The sequence below is a fragment of the Phodopus roborovskii genome, unplaced genomic scaffold, assembly GCF_943737965.1.
Source record: "Phodopus roborovskii unplaced genomic scaffold, PHOROB, whole genome shotgun sequence".
NCBI classification, from domain to species: Eukaryota; Metazoa; Chordata; class Mammalia; order Rodentia; family Cricetidae; genus Phodopus; species Phodopus roborovskii.
Genome location: NW_026126434.1, coordinates 26,623,025 through 26,640,857, shown reverse-complemented (window position 1 = coordinate 26,640,857; position 17,833 = coordinate 26,623,025). Strand labels below are relative to the sequence as shown.

Genomic DNA, 17,833 nt, shown 5'->3' with positions numbered 1-17,833 from the left:
CTCCCAGGATAGTATCTGGGAACAACAGGGCCTCCTGTGCCAAGTGGTCAGACTCACCAAAGCCTCACTCATTAGGCCGGACAGCCTCTTACAAACCTCTGGGAGGCTATGGTTCAGGGGTAAGGGCATCTCTTTAGGGACAGCTCAACTACCCTAAATCTGGGGTTCAGTGGAAGGACCCATACAAAGACATGATTTGAAGGAGGGCAAGGAAAAGTCACCTAGCATTGTGGTCAATGTGGTGGCGGAGCTCTGGGCTGACATCCTCAGGACACTGATCTAAACACAATGCTCACAATGTGATGTGGACAACATCCCAGATCATAGCTGCCTGGGTGAGTCTCTCTAGCAAAGGGAGTGTAAATTAATCAATTATGAGAGTGCACAGGGCCCACCAAGCCTTTAATGCTGGGCATTAAACTCAGAGCAGAACTGTCCTGCGTGCCTACCACTAGATGACTGGAGAACAGATTGCCAAAGCCTCCTGGGAATGCCCCAGGACTTACCTGAGAAGAAATGAGAAAAAAAGGCAGCAGACTGGAACTCTCACATGCCAGACCCCTGGAGGGAGGGCACACATGGCCACTTCCTTCTGTCCTGACCATGTGGCTGCTGTACCAGAAAGCTCTGAAGACTTGAAAACAGTCACCTTCAAAAGATGCCAAGGTGCCACTTGGTAGCTTGGGTGGCACTCTCTGAAACAGCTGCCACCTTCCTGACAGAAAGCCCAAGTGCCAGTTGCTGCTCTGTGAAGAGACACCTCAGCCTCAACCCTGAGGACGTAGGAGGGCTTGACCATGCCACATACCTCTGGGCCCAGGCTGGCAGTCCAGAGACCTCAGACACCAGCACAGGGTCTGGTGAAGCTCACAGAAAAAGAGACCCCACAAGAGTCCAAATCACTACCAATACATTTATTTGAGGAGATGGGGTCATATCTTACCATGAAGGGAGGACTAGATATTGGCCTGTGTCACCTGTGCGGATTCACACACTGTACAGGTGACAGAGCCCTCATACCTGGTGTCACCATTACACACGAGCGGATGAGGGGGATATTCTGAGGAGTCACATGATTTCCCAATCAGGAGAAGGCACTGCCCTTATATCAGAAAAGTAGTGTTGTGAACGAGGGCAGGACACAGGGCTAGCCCTCCTAGCACAGGCGCAGGCTTGATGGTGCCTTGGATACAAAGCAGGGGTGGGAGCTTCTGGCTGAGTGGCAGGATAGCTGGGCTGGAGGTGGAGGGACCTGATCCTGTAAGCCTTTGCCTCCCTTGACCTTCGCCCCCACAGACTTTTTCTGCTGTACCTCTGGACAGGAAGGGGATTCCTCCCCAACACTGCTCACCCAGCTTCCCAGGTCCCAGGTGAACCACCACCAGCAGCCCCACATCTGGACAGACACATGGCAAATATGGACATGAAGCCAGGCTGGGCTAGAGTCCCTCAGGCGTCTGAGATGACGGGCCCTCACCAGGGATAGAGGCCAGGACCCCATAAATGTTCGGTCAGGCGACTTAGGTTACTCCAGGGCAAAGCATGAACCCGATGATACCCGGCGGAAAAGCAGGCTGGAACCACGGAAGAGCTGGCCCTGCAGGGGAAGAGAGGTGGTTGGTGCAGCCAGGTCACTTCCTCAGAGTAAGAGAGGCCAGGGGCTCAGAGACCCAGGGCCACACATGAAAGGGTATAAAGGGAGAAGGCACAACCATGCCAGCAAGGACAGGGTTTGTCTGTACCAGCACCCTGGAGGCTCAGGCCCATAAACTCAACCATAGGATGCTGAGGCAAGAGGACCAATTCAGGGCCTGTCTGGGCCACAAGACAAGTTCATGGCCAGCCCGGGCAACTTAGTCTAACCCTGTCTAAAAATAAAAGGAAAAAGGGAGATGGAAGCTGGGCGGGGGATGGGGGTGGAAGCTGGGTGGCAGTGGCAAGTGCCTTTAATCCCAGCACTCCAGAGGCAGAGGCAGGACAATCTCTGTGAGTCTGAGGCCAGTTTGGTCTACAGAGTTCCAGGACAGCCAGGGCTACACAGAGAAACCCTGCCTCCAAAACCAAACCAAACCAAATAAAACAAAACAAAAAGGGAGATGGGGGATGGATCTGGCTCAGTAGTACCTAGCTAGCACATGCAAGATACTGGTGGGTTCAAAACAATGCCTAAGGCTGAGTAGGAACCCCATCCCCAACCCTGCAGGAAAGCTCCAAAGGAGACTTGCTGCTCTTCCAACCCCCCCCCCAAGGGGGGACTAAGACGCCTAGCAGCCTGAGCCTGACTGGTGGTGCTGGAGGGAACTTTGTCCAGCCTTATGCCCTTTCTCCCTCCTAGTAAAGATTTAAGATTTGTTTTTACTGTTATTGTGTATGCGTATTCATGATGGGGCGAGAGTACACCTGCTAGGGCTCACATGTGGAGGGTAGAAGACGACTCTGGAGCAGGTTCTCTCTTTCCACCTTGCTGTGGATTCTGGGATTAAACTCGGGCCGTCAGGCTTACACAGAGAGCACCTTTACCCACTCAGCCACCTCACTGGCCCCCATCACACCTATTCTCAACCTGAGGCTGCTCAGCACTCTTGGCTCTCTTCTTCAGGCCAGTACCTCATATGATTGGTAGCAAAGGGAGGCCAAGAGCCTGGTCCCTGGCTACTGGCTCCCAAAAGTTATAGCCAGCAGGAGGCTTCAGTACTGAGCCCCAGAAGACAAGACTGTCCCTGTCTGACTCCCATCAGACCCAGTGGACTTTGAACATCCCCCAGGCCCAGAGGATCCTACAGAGGAGATTGGCTGCATGCATCTCAGACACCCTTGTTATAGGAGGAGTGAGTTCCTGGTCTCTGCCACCTCCCACCTCCAAAGGAGGTACAGCCTTTGTTCATTTTAAAGGCACAGGTTTTCACTGTTGCCCAGGCCCTGAGCTTCAGCCTCAAATGACTGTCTCCCCTCAGCCAGAGCTGGGACTACTCAGTGCCTCTCTGAAAGGTGACCATGTAAATGCCGAAGAGCAGGTGTCTCCCATCCATCCACCCTCACACACCGGCTCTTCCATGCTCCTCCCCCTCCTCCTCTGGGGCAGCTGAAGCCACAGGGACAGCCCCTGCCCCAGCATGCCCACCTGCACACTCAGGTACTTCCAGCAGTGGATCCAGGATTTGAACACAGGGGAATAAGGAGGGAGTCCAGCCTGGAGCCTGTGGAGGGAGCACAGGGGTCCTCAGACACAAGGATGGGAGAACTCAGAGGCACCGTATCCCATGCCCACCCCACAGGAAATTATATGTAGGCAAAGGGGCTGGAAGGGCTCCTCTGATGTCCCAGCAGCCTTGGTAGGGGGCCAGGTGGAAGGGTACACACATACCCACAGTTGTTGACAGCCATGAGGTCTCCAACAAGCAGGAAGGGGTAGGTCAGCATGCTTACTGCTATCTGAAAGACAGACAGGCCTCAGTGCCAGTATGGCCCTTGCTGCCCCCCCCCAAGGTCCCCCACAGGCCCAGTGAGACCTGCCTCCAGACCACCCTGACCCTTAAAGCACTAGGCGGAACTTACCCCCATCACAAACTTGGTATAGCTCCTGATGGCCAGGGCCTGGCTGAACTGCAGACGGAAAGGAAGCAAGGGTTATTCCAGGAAGGTTAGGGGCACAAGAGCTCTGTGGTACCCTCACCTTGCCTCATCTTACTCTCTACAACCCCCTTTTCCAGGCCAGTTCCTCCTGTACCCTCCATCAGCTGGGAAAGAAGCTGGGAGGCAGAAACAGGCCAGCTGGACTAAGAGACTTGTGAGGAGTCTGGAAAAATATGCTCATTGCCACCTTGTGTGGCAACCCCACAGGACCCAGCTCTCAGGTGTGGTCCACATCTTCTTGGGGCAGTGACAATTTGCTGAGGGTTTCCCAAATGAGAAGATAAACTTCCACCCAGTGTCTCAGGACAGAGCCTGGTTCTGGGCATGGAGTGTGTGGTTACTCACCAAGCTTCCACCACCCACCCCACCCCTCCACTCCTAAAGCTTGACTTTTCCCAGAGAACAGGTATCACTAGGCTAGGTGATGACCTGCCCCTTGGTATCTTCTGAAGTGGTCATCCCACTACAAGATGCCCAGCGCCCTGCAGAAGAGAAGGTAACTGTTGCTCTGACTGAAAGTCCTTATAGAATGTGCCTTCCATATCAGAGGTCTTAGACTGTTCAGAAAGGTGTGTAAGCAGCCCGGGCAGAGCTATGCTCCCTGACCCAGAAAGCCAGTCAAGTGGCTTGGTGTGGGGCACTGCTAACTGTCCCAGCCTTGCTGTTTATATGATAACAGTGCCTGCCCACCCACTGGTCAAGGTTTCTGAGGTAGGGCCGAGCTGCAAGCATGTGTCAATGTCACTGCAGATGAGGGTGAATCTCCACAAAACTTTTTAATTTGTAGACATTGAAAGGGCAGTGACTGGTTACAGGGCTACCAGTCTCCTCAAATCACAGGCCACCCCACCCAGGGTTGCCAGCCTGAGCCAATAGACACCCCATGGGCCATGAATACCACTTCCCTATCCTTCCAGGTCCAGCCATTCCTGCTGTCAGACTGTCTGGCTTCCAGGAACTCTAACCCGTTGTGGGTCCCTATTAAACCACCCAGTTCTCCAGGCCTTCTGATGCCTGACCCCCGCAGGTGAGGTCTGCAAACCCCAGCAGCCAGAGCAGGCTGACACAGATGGCACCACCTGGCCCAGGATGTTACACCTGTGCTGTTTCCCTTGACATCTGAGCTGCTGGGAACAAAGGTCACCATGGTCAAGGAGAACCATTGTAGGTTGTTTTGCTTTTGAGACCAGAGTCTCCATCTACAGTCTGGGGTAACCTTGACTGCCCAACCTCCCTTTCTTTGCCTTCCAAGTGCTGGGATTACACGCCAGGCCATGGTGGGCTTTTTTGTTTGTTTTTGAGACCAGGTTTCTGTGTAGCTCAGGCTGTCCTCAAACTCAAGAGATCCTCCTGCCTCTGCCTCCTAAGTGCTGGGATTAAAGGTGTACACAGCCACTGCCCAGCTCAAAGTGGGTTTTAGAAGCACACACTATGAAGATTAGAAGACTGTGGCTATTAGCTGGCCTCTCTCACTTGCTGAGAAGTTTTGGATAAACTAGGGCACACTTGTAACACTGGAGAAATGAGAATTCCTTAACTTCCTCTCAGGCAGGGGTCAAAGTAATCTCATCCCCCAGCATCAAAGACAATTCCCCCAGCATCAAAGACAATTAGGGGACCCCCTCTCACCCCTGGTCAAGAAAATCCCAAAGTCCCAGCCTGTCCCAGACCCTGGCCATCGGCATACAGAAAGAAACACAAGCCCTTGTTCCAACCAACCTGGGAACCTGGATTCTGGTCGTTTCCCAGCCCCCCTGGGGTGTCACTCACGCTGTCATCCACCAGGTAGGCATTGATGAAGTGGGCCAGCAGGTTACAGCCCCATAAGAAAACCACATCGCCCAGGAGATGAGGGATTAAGCCGCTAAAAAAAACAAGGTGAGCAGAGATGAGCAGGGAGGAGACCCAGGAAGAGGGAGGGCTATACACACCTTACACCTGCAGCACCCCGGCTCAGCCTTGGAGAGGGGCCTAGAGGGAATATGTGCTGCCACCAGGGCAGGTAGCGGTCCCTCCTCTCACACGGAGGTTTCAGGTGTCACACACTAGTTAGTGGTGTCACAAGCCATTTTCAGTCTGCAGAAGCCCTGGTGTCATGGTGTGACAGCAGTCACACCTGGCAAATACAGATCACAAAGGAATGCCTGGCGGCTTCACCAGACCAGTCCTCAGTGAACTGCTCAATATTTCTGTCCTCCATCCTGGAATGTTCCACCAACAATGCACCAAGCAAGTGTTTGCAGTGCACCATGCAAGTGCTTGCAAGGACAGCTACCCTGCAGATTAGAAGGTTCCCTGTGAACATGCTGAGGCACCAGAGAGACAGCCAAGCAGTTTAGAAGGCCCAAGGCTCTTGCAAAGGACCTGGCTTGGCTCTAGTTCCAGAGATCCAAGGCTTCCTTTGGCCTCTGTGGCTTCTGTGTGCATCCGGTGCACATATACTCACACAAGCACACACATAAAAGCAAAAAATACATAAATCTTTTTAAGTCTTGTACCTGAAAGTCCAAGAAAGTGTTAAGAAACACACCAGTGTTCAGAGGGTAGTCAACAAACAGCCCAGCGGATGCACCTCCTTCCCCAGTGGGTGCTTTCTGAGGCTGTAAACTATATGCATTCCTTCCAAATCACCAAAAGTAAGCATGTGCTGTGTGGGGCCCCAGTCACAGAGCTGCCCAGTGCTGGATGGAGTGTGTTAGGGTCTGATGGACCAGGCACCCAAATCACATTCTTACACATGGACAAGTGTTCAGAGATGGGTTTCTCAACCTTGCCCTGAAACCATTTGGAGCTGAGCAACACCTAATTGTTCTCTGAACTTAGAGATGTTTAGCAGCAGTGAGTTTAGCACATGTCAGTTCTGAAAGCCACAGATGCCCCTGGATATCACCAATGCCCTGGGGGGGGGGGGCAAAATCACCTGTTGAGAAATATACTGTCTGTCTCTATTCTAAATCACTTATTGATTAAACATAGACCATAAAACAACCTGACAAGCTGGAAAAATCACTGCACAAGAATGGTTAGCATGGAGTATTGGTATTGGTATGCTGTGCACAATAACCACTGTAGGCCACTGTCTAGACCTTCAAGTGGCAAAACAAAGAAAGGTCTGGCTTCTTGGCTGTCTGATACTCATTCTTTCTGAATAGTCTTTGTGCTCTGAGCTTTCTTGGTGGGTAAGTAAGCTGGGCTCAAGACCAAGAATGCCAGGTCTGTGGCCCTCAGGAGATCATACACGCAGAGACACAAGCTGCTGGGCCTCTGCTAATGGCTGCCCTGTGGAAACACAGGCCCAACTGCGTCAGGTTTTCTGACTTGTCAAGAGAAGCCAGAAACATGGACTTCTGTGCAAATCATCCCGAGCATTCAATGTCCACTAACTGTCACAACGGAGCCCTGACTGGAGGCAGGGTGCCAGCACCCAATCCTTAGTCTAAGTCATAGCTTGACAGTCACTGTTAGCGATGACACCAAGGACTATGCAGAGTTTCTGAAGACAAGTTCTGTGTCCCTGGCAACCCTGGAGCCCAGACAGGGCCTAGCAGGGGCTGGTTAGCTCCTCTCCCAGCATGAGATAGTTAGTGTGTGTGTGTGATTCTAGGTGCACGACCCGGGCCCTCAGGCATGCTACACTCGACCACTAAGCTACACCCCTTGACCAGGTTCGTCTTCACTTAAGCCGCGACCTGAAAGTGCTGGACAGCTCTGGTTCCCAATATGCTGCGAAGTGCAACACAGCTGGGCAGCAGCTGCTCAGCCTGCGGCACACTCTGGTTAGTGTGGGGCAGCAGCTGTGGCCCAAGACTGAGAACACACCTGTTAGTGGAGCCACATGTGGCTGTTACAGGGGATAAACTCACGTACACGAAGAATCCCAGCAGCCCCTCCTCCTTGAAAATCTTCCCAATGGAGCTCAGGACACCACTGGGGAGGCAAGATGGAGACAAGGTCACCTGGCAGAAGCCCACCTTCCAGCCTTACTCAGGTCAGCGGGCATGAGCCAGGATGGGAAGTCTGTCACCAGTAGAACCCCAGGGGAGAAGAAGCTTCCCTTTGGGGTGAGGTGAATTTACATCACTCATGAATACGGGGCACAACAATCCACAGGGCAGAAGACCTGAAGGCAAGTGAGAACAGGAAGGGTGGATGGAAAGCAGACAGAACCACTTGCAAGCCCTGGGAACCACCCAGGAAGGAGACTTCACAAGCCTGGGGTCTAGAGCCCCGCAGTATAGCCTGCTAGAGAGAGAGTTTAGTGGCCAGGCTGTGGTTTCCTAGCTCCATAGCCACCTCTGTGACCTGTGACTGGAAATATCTGCTGGCCCACAGAGACCCTGCCACACCCAGGTGGAAGAGGCAGGCATATAAGTCTGGCTAGCTTTAAGAGCAGGTCCAGGGCTCCCAGCCCCACCACACCCCATATTCTTCTCACGACTGTGGCCTAACCCACTGGGGTTTCAGCCAAGCTGTCCCCTCATATCTCAGTCTTGGGAATCAAACAACTCCCATGAGTGGACCCAGAGCCAAGCATCCTGGCTGCAGAAAACCACCAAAGCCAGGAGACAGCAGTGGAAAAGGCTGTTTGTGTGCTCGGGCCATGGGCTTCCTGGCCTGAGCTGAATCTGGGCTTGTGAAGAGTATGCCGCTTCTCAGTTGGGGATGACAAGAGCAGAAAGTCAGGTTTTGGGAGCCAGAGAAACCAAGGAGTCCAGGAGGGGACTCCAGCTCACACCTAACCCACAGATTCCAGCACAGGGCATCAAGGATCTACACCCAGCTCTGCAAGGAACCGGGGCTCATTTAGAGAATCATGGTAGGCAGGCACAGAGGGAACCACTGGAACATTCCTCAGAAGCCAGGCAGCAATGGAACCATCCCCCGTCAGTACAGAGTACAGAGACATCCAAGAATTACCTACCTGTACTTGGCCTCCCGTCCCACAAACTGTACCATGCAGCGCATTGAGATGACTGAGGAAAGAGAAAGCACGGGGTGACCTGGAGGACCAATGGCTCAGCACCCTACCTACCCCTGGGGTGTCCAGTGCAGAGTGGCCCCTGTGCTACACACTCAGGAGGGGTGAGCCACAGCATCACCTCTGCCTGGGAAGGGCACCAGCCAGTCTTCTGTCACCCCTGGATCTTCCCAGTCACCTACCATTGCTCATATTCTGTACAGGAAGGGCCAGCCTACACCCACCTGCTGGTACTGTAGTGGGCTCAGCTGTGGTGTCCTTACCGTGTAAAGGATGGGCCAGCATGCGTGACACACACTGCATCATCATCTCATAGGATGTCTGTAATAGAGGAGGGTGGGTACCATCAGGCTGGTATCCACAGGGAGATGCAAGCCTGAAAAGGGGATCCACTCCCCAGGTCTCAGTCTACCACAGACGCTGCCCTCCCCCACCCTACACCTCCCTGAGGTGTGCTGCCATCCTGGACCAGAGCAGCTTCACAGGCATTTTTAGGGAAGGAAGTATCCTGCAGTGTCCAGCTAAGACTCCTTCCACCTGGGCAAGCATAATGACCCAGCCAACCGGGGATGAGAACTCTCCTCTCTGTCCCTTGACACCAACCTCTTTGACAACTTTCTTCAGGGAAGTCTTCATGTCATCCTTATTGGAAACCTGCTCAATCTCATCTGGAGGGAAAACCTGACCACAAACATAGAGTGGGCAAAAGGAAACAGAACGGTGAATCACAGGTGAGCGCCTAAGGGACACTGGGCACTGTGATCACTGTCTGGGCTGTCAAGACCCACCAGGCTTGGGGAACTGAGTGGGGAGGCCACGATCACAGCTGCCACGGCTGTGGGAAAGGGGCAGGGGGCTTCCCAAGCACAAGCCTAGGGGCCACGCATTGAAGTCTGCATGGAGATGTGGGACCAGGGCCAGCAGGCTGCAGCTGACAGTGACTGGAGCCTGGGGACCCTGGACGACTGCTCACCTTCTTCATGCTGCCCCGGGTCACAGTGGACAAGGCATTGGACATCAGGCGAGGGCTCAGGCCCCGGAACAGCCCTATCTTTCCATCCACCTGCACAATGTACTTGGCTGTAAGAAGGCAAAGGGGGCGGTGTCATGCCCAGCCCAGGACACCCACTGCTGGACCACACACCCAGACCAGTGCTTTCCCAACCACTGCTGTCTGCAGCCAGGGTGTGTGTCCAGGGCCTGACACGAGCCAGCACCAAGTGTCTCTTTTGGTAAAATGTTCCACCGTTTTTTCTGACAAATAAACCCATCTGACTTCTCTTGTGCTTCCTTTCTTTTCCTCAGCTTTGAAAGCTACTTGGCAAACTCAATTGTCGTGTCTCAACTCGGCAGCTGGAATGCTGTAATCCAAAACCAATTTCAGCTGCTTATAAAGTGTTTTTTCTTGGGGTGGGGGTGGGGTGCCCACAGGCAGAAATGACCTTCCCTACCTAAGGGAGGGGAAAGGAAGGGAATGGTTAGACAGGCCTGGGAAGGTCTCCAGACGATGCCCTGGCCAGAACACCACAGCCCGTTACCATGCTATGCTATACCCAGGAGCCCTGGCACCTGCTGACTCAGGTAGGAAGGGACAAGGCAGAAATAAAGTGGCACTGGGGGAGACCCTGAGTGGTCTGTGGCAATGGGACTTCCTGTCCCTCGGCTGCATTTCTTATCAGTGTATGATGCCTTGCATTCCCTGCTTTACATTTAATCCATGTTCAAGAAGGTGATGCTTCCCTAAACCCTGGAAGCCAGTAGAACACTCCCTCAGTGTGATCCCCCCTTTAGACCTGTGACGTCAGACCTCTAGCACCACACACAGGCAGTGGTGAGGGTGTGTGCCCTTTTCTCCTCTGCAGTGTGGCTGCCAGGTGACTCCACGCCACACCCAGCAAGGGTTTCCAGGGACAGGGCAGTACACCTGTTACCTGCATGACAGCTTCCTGAGAAGGAGAGGGACAAGGGTGCTGGAGGCTACTCTACTCTAGACTGAGGGGCAGGGCCGGTGCGGCTCCCACAGAACCAGCTCCAGCTCCAGGATCTGCCCACTTCTCTGCTGAGCCATCAGGTAAAAGGAGACAACACTGTCTACAGAGGCCCTCTCAGAGGCTGCCCAGTCCCACCGCCTCAGGGCCTTCCTGCGGAGCTGCAAACCCCCAGGGATTCCAGCCAAGCACCACAGAATGTCCACAGCTGTGGGGAAGGTGGAGACACTGGCCAGACAGTTCTAGACAGCCAGACAGCCGGCACTTCCTGACTAAGGAGCAGCCAGTGAGCAGAGGAGCCCAGCAGACATCTACTCTTGACATCTGATCTAAAACACTTACAAAACCTGGGCGGGGGTGCCTCAGAACCTGGCTCATGCTAGTACAGATGAAGGTCAGGATGGTCCCATGCGAATAGGCATGACCTCAGTCAGACATGGTCCTTCCCAACCGTACTAACTGCCATAGAAAATCCAGAAAGCCAGGTTGCCACATGCCTGTGCTCGTTATCTCTGTGTTCACTGGTTGGTGGCTGTGCTCTACTTACATGGTCCCCTCTTCCCCTATACCAAACACCTTAAAATAAATATAAACACATTTCCCCACAAAATGGCCATTCTGCCTGGCCCTAGACGCTGCACTCAGAACTGGAAAGAAATTGGAAAAGAACCTGGCCTGTGATTCTGCCAACAGCCAGTGCGTGTTGGAGAAGGTGGCTCAGAGGTCAAGAACCGGGTTATGTAGCAGGGGAGAATTGCAAAGAACATTCTAGACTAGCCAAATGGGTAAGAGAGGTCCAGAATGGGACTCAGAAAGGAAACTCAGAAAGGCACTTACTTGAAGAAGATCCCTCATGCTGGCAGGCGGGGACAGGGAGACACATCTATGGCGGACCCTACCATACCCTAGACAGCTGTCGTCACCCACAGGTCAGGAAACAGCGAAGACAGAGGTGGGTATTCATAAGATCAATTCAATGAGGAACCTGGGCAGTTAGTGCCCCTTCCTCTACACAGAACAGTGGGGCTGTAGCACCCATAGCCTCCCACCTGACTCCTGCTGCCTCAGGTTACCCTCTTGGAGCTGGCACTGGCCTGTGGCACTCACCATAAGTGAAGAAACTCGGCAGGTAGAGGACCTTCCTCCCCAGCACATTGGTCCCAAGGGTAGGGGGCATCGGCTCATGGCCCACCTTCAGAATCAACAGAGACAAAAGAAGGGTCACTGCAAGGTGGCTCAACACTTGCTCCTACACATGCTATGGCTGTCCCCACCTCCCTGGGACCATCAGCGGCATCCTTCATCAATGCCTAGTCTTAGGTCCCACCCTGGCCCCAATCTAAATCACACAACCTCCACAACCTCTGTGCACAAACACCACTATTATTTTATATTTTAAGAGCCTTTACTACATTTTGCAGTCTTGCCCGTTGTATGGCAGGAGGGAGAAGGAGACTTATAGTCAGGACAACTTTGTGGACTGATTCTCTTTTCCCACCTTTAGGTGTGTTCTAGGGATAGATCTGTTTGCTTTATACATTTGCTTTGTGGCCCAGTGTGTTTGTGTGTGGGCACACACATCCATGGTGTGCATATGGAGGTCAGAGGAGGACAACTTGCATGAGTTGCTTCTCTCCTTCCATGGTGTAGGTCCCTCAGATTCAATTCAGGTCTTTGGGTGTCTTCACCCACTGAGTCACCTCACTGGCCCAGAAACACACCTTTAAGTTTGTTGGTGTTTTGAGACAGGGTTTCTCTGTACAGTCCTGGCTGTCCTAGAACTCTTTCTGTAGACCAGGCTGACTCAAACTCAGAGATCTGCCTGCGCCTGTCTCTGCCTCCCGAGTGCTGGCATTAAAGGTGTGTGCCACCATTGTCTGCCATTTACATTTTTTTTAACACTTATTAACTTACATGTACATGTGTGTCATGACATGCATGCATGTGGAGGTCAGAGGACAACTTGCAGAAACTGGTTCTCTTTCCATTGTATGGATTCTGGGCATTCTCCACCCCTACCCCCAACAGAGAAAGGGTTTCTCTATATAGCTTGGCTGTCCTGGAATTCACTCTGTAGGACTGGCCTCAAACTCAGGGTTCTGGGGATTTAACTCAGGTCATCCATCACACTTGACATCAAGTGTCTTCACCCAATGAGCCGATTAGCTGACCCAAAGCACCCATTTTTAAGTGCTTCACTCTCCATTCTCCTCTGAGAATAAATCTGCTAATTCTCATCTTCAGGACAAAACTTCATTCCAGCCTAACTCCCAACACAGTGACAATACAGCAATCTGACTTGGGTACAGATCCAGGCTGCAGACAGCTCTGCGGCCACCTGCCCCCAGTTCCTCTAAGCCTACAGTGAACACCTCCCCACCCATCCCTGCCATCCCAGTCTTAGCAAGGATGGTCTCAAACTTCCCTGCTTCACTGTATCCTTCTAACCTCCATCATCCTGTATCCCAGGAACAAAAGGACCCTCATTTCCACACAGCCACTCTAACCCTTGACTGTACAGCAGTGGGTTATAACTGAGTCGCTGTCAGCCCCACAGATGGACAGATAGAGGACTGAGTCATCCATATCTATATGAGGCCCCTGAGGAGGGGCCAGAGTGCTAATATTTTGCCAATGAAAAACTATTGCCAGCAGCAGGTAAGGGGTACAGACCAGAGCCTAAGTGGGGGGAGGACAACCTCACTTGGCACAAGGGAGCACACTAGCCTTGGGCCCTCAGCACAGCCTGGAGTGGCACCTGCTGGGTGTAGCAGGGGACAAAGCCCAGAGGTTAGGAGACCTGGCCTTGTGACCTGCACTGAGCCCTTTGCTGGCTCTTACTTTGGCTCTTGCTTTTTCTTCATCTTCATTAGGAAGGTACTTCATCAAAGTTCACATTATTCCTGTGGATATGACTCTGAGACATACTGAAGATGACTGATTGTGAATGTTTTCATTCTTATTTTTTATTATTATTGTGTATATGGAAGTCAGAGGACACCTCTGGAGTTGTGTTTTCTCTCGTCACCTTGATTGTAAGTTCCAGGGATCGAACTCACATCCTCAGGCTTGAGCAACAAGTGGTCTACCTGCTGCTAACCATCTCACAGGCCCTGACTGTAAACTTCAAAACACCTTTATTGTGAGATCATTCAAACAAAAACATGTAGCTCGAAAGGGCTTGTCCAGAAAAGAGTCAGATGACCCAAGCAAACTGCTTTCCCTTCCAGAGTTTGTCTCCTAGGTCTGAAGTTGCAGCCATCCTCTTTAAGTAGTGGGTGGTCCTTCCTTTGTGCTCCCAATTTCAAGCCCCAGGCCCTTGCTATTGTGCTGTCTGCCCAGTCTTACCACTACAACTCCAACCAGCTCTGAAACCCATCCCCTTAACCGCACATCCTCATGGCACCCAAATCTGATATATGTATTTTCTTTACTTTTCCACAGACAGGGTTTCTCTGTGTAGCCCTGGCTGTCCTAGAACTCACTCTGGAGATCAGGCTGGCCTTGAACTCACAAAGATCTGCCTGCCTCTGACTCCAGAGTGCTGGGATTAAAGTTGTGCACCACCACCACCTGGCTGAGAATCTATTTTCTTAATGTCCATTGTGTTACCATCAAAGGTACGACTAACCATGGTGAAGTTTTAGATGATTTGTTCCCAAGTCATGCTCACCCAAATGTGTTTCTAAGTGTCCTGACCACAGCCAACATTGTACCTAATACCAGCAGAGCCAGTTCACCATCCTCCAAGTGTGAGCCACCTCCACCCTAACACCCACGGATCTGGATCTAAGACCTTATGTGTTCCCCCCCCCCCACCTCAATGTAGGCAACCTCCATCTAGCACTGCACACCTGCTCCCTGCAAAAGATAACTTGCCATTATTTTTTTTTTTTCCCAATGCTGCTGATTGCCAAGCTATATCCATTAAGCTTTCTCCTGTCTCTGGTTCATACTCACCTGTCACTGAGTTCTTGTCACCCTTGGGCTCTCACTCACTCTCCAGGTCCTTTTTCCAAAAACCCTTTCATGTCTTTCCTCTTTTCAAACCTATATACTAACACCACCAGGGTCCCAACGATAAGTCACTTCCCCACTGCCCTCTCACAGAGCCCACCCATTCCTGGCACTCAGAAGCCCCATACCCCCACACCCATGGACACCCCACCTGCCATCCTGGGGTCCACCATTCAACTCTCACTCCATCAGCTTCCAGCACCCCTGCAGCTCAACTCAAATACCTCCAAAGCACAGTGTTGTCTCCTGAGCTGAGGCTTAGTATGGTTGTAAACCCTAGTGATATATATGCTCCATCAGCCATCTCCAAATCTGCCCAGTTTGATGCCCAATGACCCTGACTGCTGCTTCTCATTCTTTGTCATATTTTCTAGTCAAACTCCAAATTCTACTATCCCCATTCCTCAGACATCAGAGCTTCAGTGACTCCCATTCTTTGGGCCTCCTCATTCCAAACATATTTCTGATTCTCTCCATTACAAAGGCAGTAAAATCTCACACCCACTTGCCTTAAATCAAACCTCAGAACTTAGCTGGGTCTCCATTGCAATTTTCATTACCCATCCTCCACCCCTCTCAACCGTCCACACCTCCATCACACCCACCCAATTCTGTCAAATGCATGACTTCTTCCAATCCCCCCTTCCTCCTCTTCCTCTATGGACTGCATTGCTGGCAACAAGCAAAAAATCGTTAGGTGCCCAAGCATCCTTGAGTCCAGACACCCCCTTGCTCCAGTTTTTTCTGGCCCTTACCTATTTTGCCTATCCCCACTGCCCTTTCTGCCCATTCCAACCCACGCAGACACAATCACTCCGATTCCATTTCCTTCCTCCCATGAATGCGTCATCCCCTTCCCCCTAAAAGCCGCCTCCTGGCTCCCCTCTCCAGACACGTCGCTACCATAGCTCCGCTCCCCCAATGCGGAGGCCCCTCCTCCCACAAAATCTGTCGTCGCCATCAAATCCACAGCCCCCTTCACAAGTAAACCGATAGCTCTTTCTGCTGCATTCTTTCCCTCCTAAATTTCTGGCCCTGGTGCCCATTCCTTTGTCCCTCAAAGCGCCTTTATCCATCGCTATAAATCCGGAGCCCCGTTGTCAACTGCTCCAAACACCTCGTTAAATACTTAGCTTTCGTCCCCAGCCCTTTACCCATTCACCAAAACTTCTTGGCCCTCCCCCAATTCAATGGCTTCTCCCCGCACCCCAAATCCATTAATTACCCTCGCAATCTCAATCCGGCTGCCTCCGACTATTTATCTCCCACACCTTATCTTCCCTCCCTGCACCCCCAAATCCCTTCCCATCTCGCGTCTGTCACTCGTGTCTCTTCGCTCCTTCCCTGCACCCCCAAATCCCTTCCCATCTCGCGTCTGTCACTCACGTCCGTTAGCCCCCTCCTTGAACCTCCAAATCCCTTCCTTTCCCACATCTGTCACTCACGTCCTGTAGCCCCTTCCCCGCACCCCCACACCGCATCTCCATCCTTCCGCGGCGCCCCTCGGCCCCACCTGGATCAGCAGCTTCACGTAGAGCAGCGGGTGGCTCAGAGCCGTCACGCCCGCGCCCAGCGCCACGAACAGCGCCTCGGTGGTCGGGGCGTTGTCCCCGGAGCCCGGACCCCCCGCGCCGCCGTCCATCCTGCGCGCCGATGGCTGAGCCGCCGGCCGAGGGTGGCGAGGGTGTGCGCGGTGCGCGGGCGGCGGGTCGCGAGCACGGGCCTCGACTCCCGCCGGCGCGCCGCCGCGAGCTCCTGCTCCAGCTCCGGCTCCCGCCATCCCCGCGGCGCCGCCGGGAGCCCAAGGCGCCACTTCCGGGTCCGAAGCCCCCATGGCGCCAGGCGCCGAGGTCACTCCCCGTCATGTGGTGTTAACCACGCCCCCTGAGCGTCAGGGGGCGGAGCCGGGCAGCACCACTCCGGCCGCGGGTAAGGGGGCGTGGCTGGCTGGCCGAAGAGATCCAGCCAAGCTCTGCGGCTCGGCTCCGCCCTGTCCCGCCCCGCCCCGCCCCTCCCTCAGCCCATTCTCTGCAGCTCCGGGCCCGCCCCTTTGCGGACCAGGCCTGTCACCGCAGTTGTGCCTACTGATCAGCACCTCTGGGGCCTGCCTCTGCACCCCTCAGGCGTGCTTTCCCGGACTGAGTAGAAACCCCTCAGTATTTGAGTAACTCATGGCTGGCGAGGGTTGGAAGCACCGCTGGCTTGTGCGCTCGCGGTGGCCTTATGCTGGGTGCATCTTGTTACTAAATAACTAGGCCTGGAGTTGCTCTAGTGTAGTGCCTGCAGCATAATACTTTGAACGTTTAAGTGCCATCGTCACAGCCACTTTCTAGAAAGGTGTTTATTCCAATGAGTGTCTTCTTGTTTGTAACCTGCTCCCACCTTTAAGCAAGCCCGGCAGCGCTCATTAGGGTCGTGCGCTGCCCAATAATATAGTTTTCTGGTAAATGGACCTTAGAATCAGAGGGATCCGGACCCTTTGCCTGCCCTTATTCTGTTGCTAGTTCCTTCCAGAGTCAGACTCCTGCATCCCTTCCTGATTGCCCACAAAAAAAGCCCATCACCGACACACCACCTCTCCCCCACTTCTGACAATAAACCTTTGTTATTTTCAAACCTTTGTTACTTCAGTGGACTCTCTCTACTTCCAATTCTGCTCCCCCAACCCAGGAAGACCGGTTTCCAGGAATGGGGGGGGGGGAGTGAGATTTACCTCACCTTCCTGACACTTCCCCACACAAATCTTTTCCTTCCATGGGTTTTTCCTCCGTATTTTCCCCAATGCCTTGTTTTTCCATCTGAATTTGACCAATGTTTGTCTGCAGACTGTGACTCCCTGTAAGGAAACTGTATTGTATTACATGGCATTAATGTTTTATCATCCACGACGCCAAATATAGGGATGCACATAAGAGTGTCTTCATTCCTAAGTGAATGAACCAGACAAAGAAACTTAAGTGTAAATAATCCAGTGTGGTGGCTCACACCTGTAAGTCTAACAGTACTCAGAAGGTAGAAGCAGCAGGATCAGGAGTTCAAGACCAGCCTGGGCTGTGTGTGCACTGTGCTACATCAGTTCCCTTGACTGCAATTGATAGCTGGCCTGTTGACAATCATAGGTCCTTTCATTCACATCTTAGTTAGTAATATTAACTCAAGATGCAAAACACACTGTAATTGTGTGTGTGTGTGTGTGTGTGTGTGTGTGTGTGTGTGT

The 17,833-nt window shown here is 52.7% G+C and overlaps 1 protein-coding gene across 2 annotated transcripts; it reads right to left on the bottom strand.

Annotated features, from left to right (window-relative positions):
- Positions 1–893: 893 nt before the first annotated feature.
- Positions 894–16,465, bottom strand: Mtch1 (mitochondrial carrier 1). 2 transcript variants are annotated; one of them, XM_051187076.1, is made up of 12 exons: positions 16,130–16,465; positions 11,707–11,791; positions 9,585–9,691; positions 9,215–9,292; positions 8,875–8,932; positions 8,555–8,606; positions 7,501–7,560; positions 5,353–5,497; positions 3,556–3,603; positions 3,365–3,432; positions 3,122–3,197; positions 894–1,597 (listed from the first exon to the last, which is right to left on the bottom strand). In XM_051187076.1, the coding sequence occupies exons 1-12, from the start codon at positions 16,448–16,450 to the stop codon at positions 1,526–1,528; spliced, it is 1,170 nt and encodes a 389-aa protein (XP_051043033.1). In that variant the 5' UTR covers positions 16,451–16,465; the 3' UTR covers positions 894–1,525. The 2 variants fall into 2 exon arrangements, with proteins under 2 accessions (XP_051043033.1, XP_051043034.1); XM_051187077.1 differs by having other exon boundaries at positions 5,404–5,497.
- Between the last annotated feature and the right edge of the window lie 1,368 nt (positions 16,466–17,833).

Excerpts from the sequence above, each read along its gene's own strand:
- Mtch1 (XM_051187076.1), bottom strand. The coding sequence starts at position 16,450 with ATGGGGGCTTCGGACCCGGAAGTGGCGCCTTGGGCTCCCGGCGGCGCC. Across the intron at positions 11,792-16,129 it reads ACGTGAAGCTGCTGATCCAG|GTGGGCCATGAGCCGATGCC; the intron begins GTGGGGCCGAGG and ends TTGATTCTGAAG. Across the intron at positions 3,198-3,364 it reads ATGGCTGTCAACAACTGTGG|GCTCCAGGCTGGACTCCCTC; the intron begins GTATGTGTGTAC and ends CTCCCTCCACAG.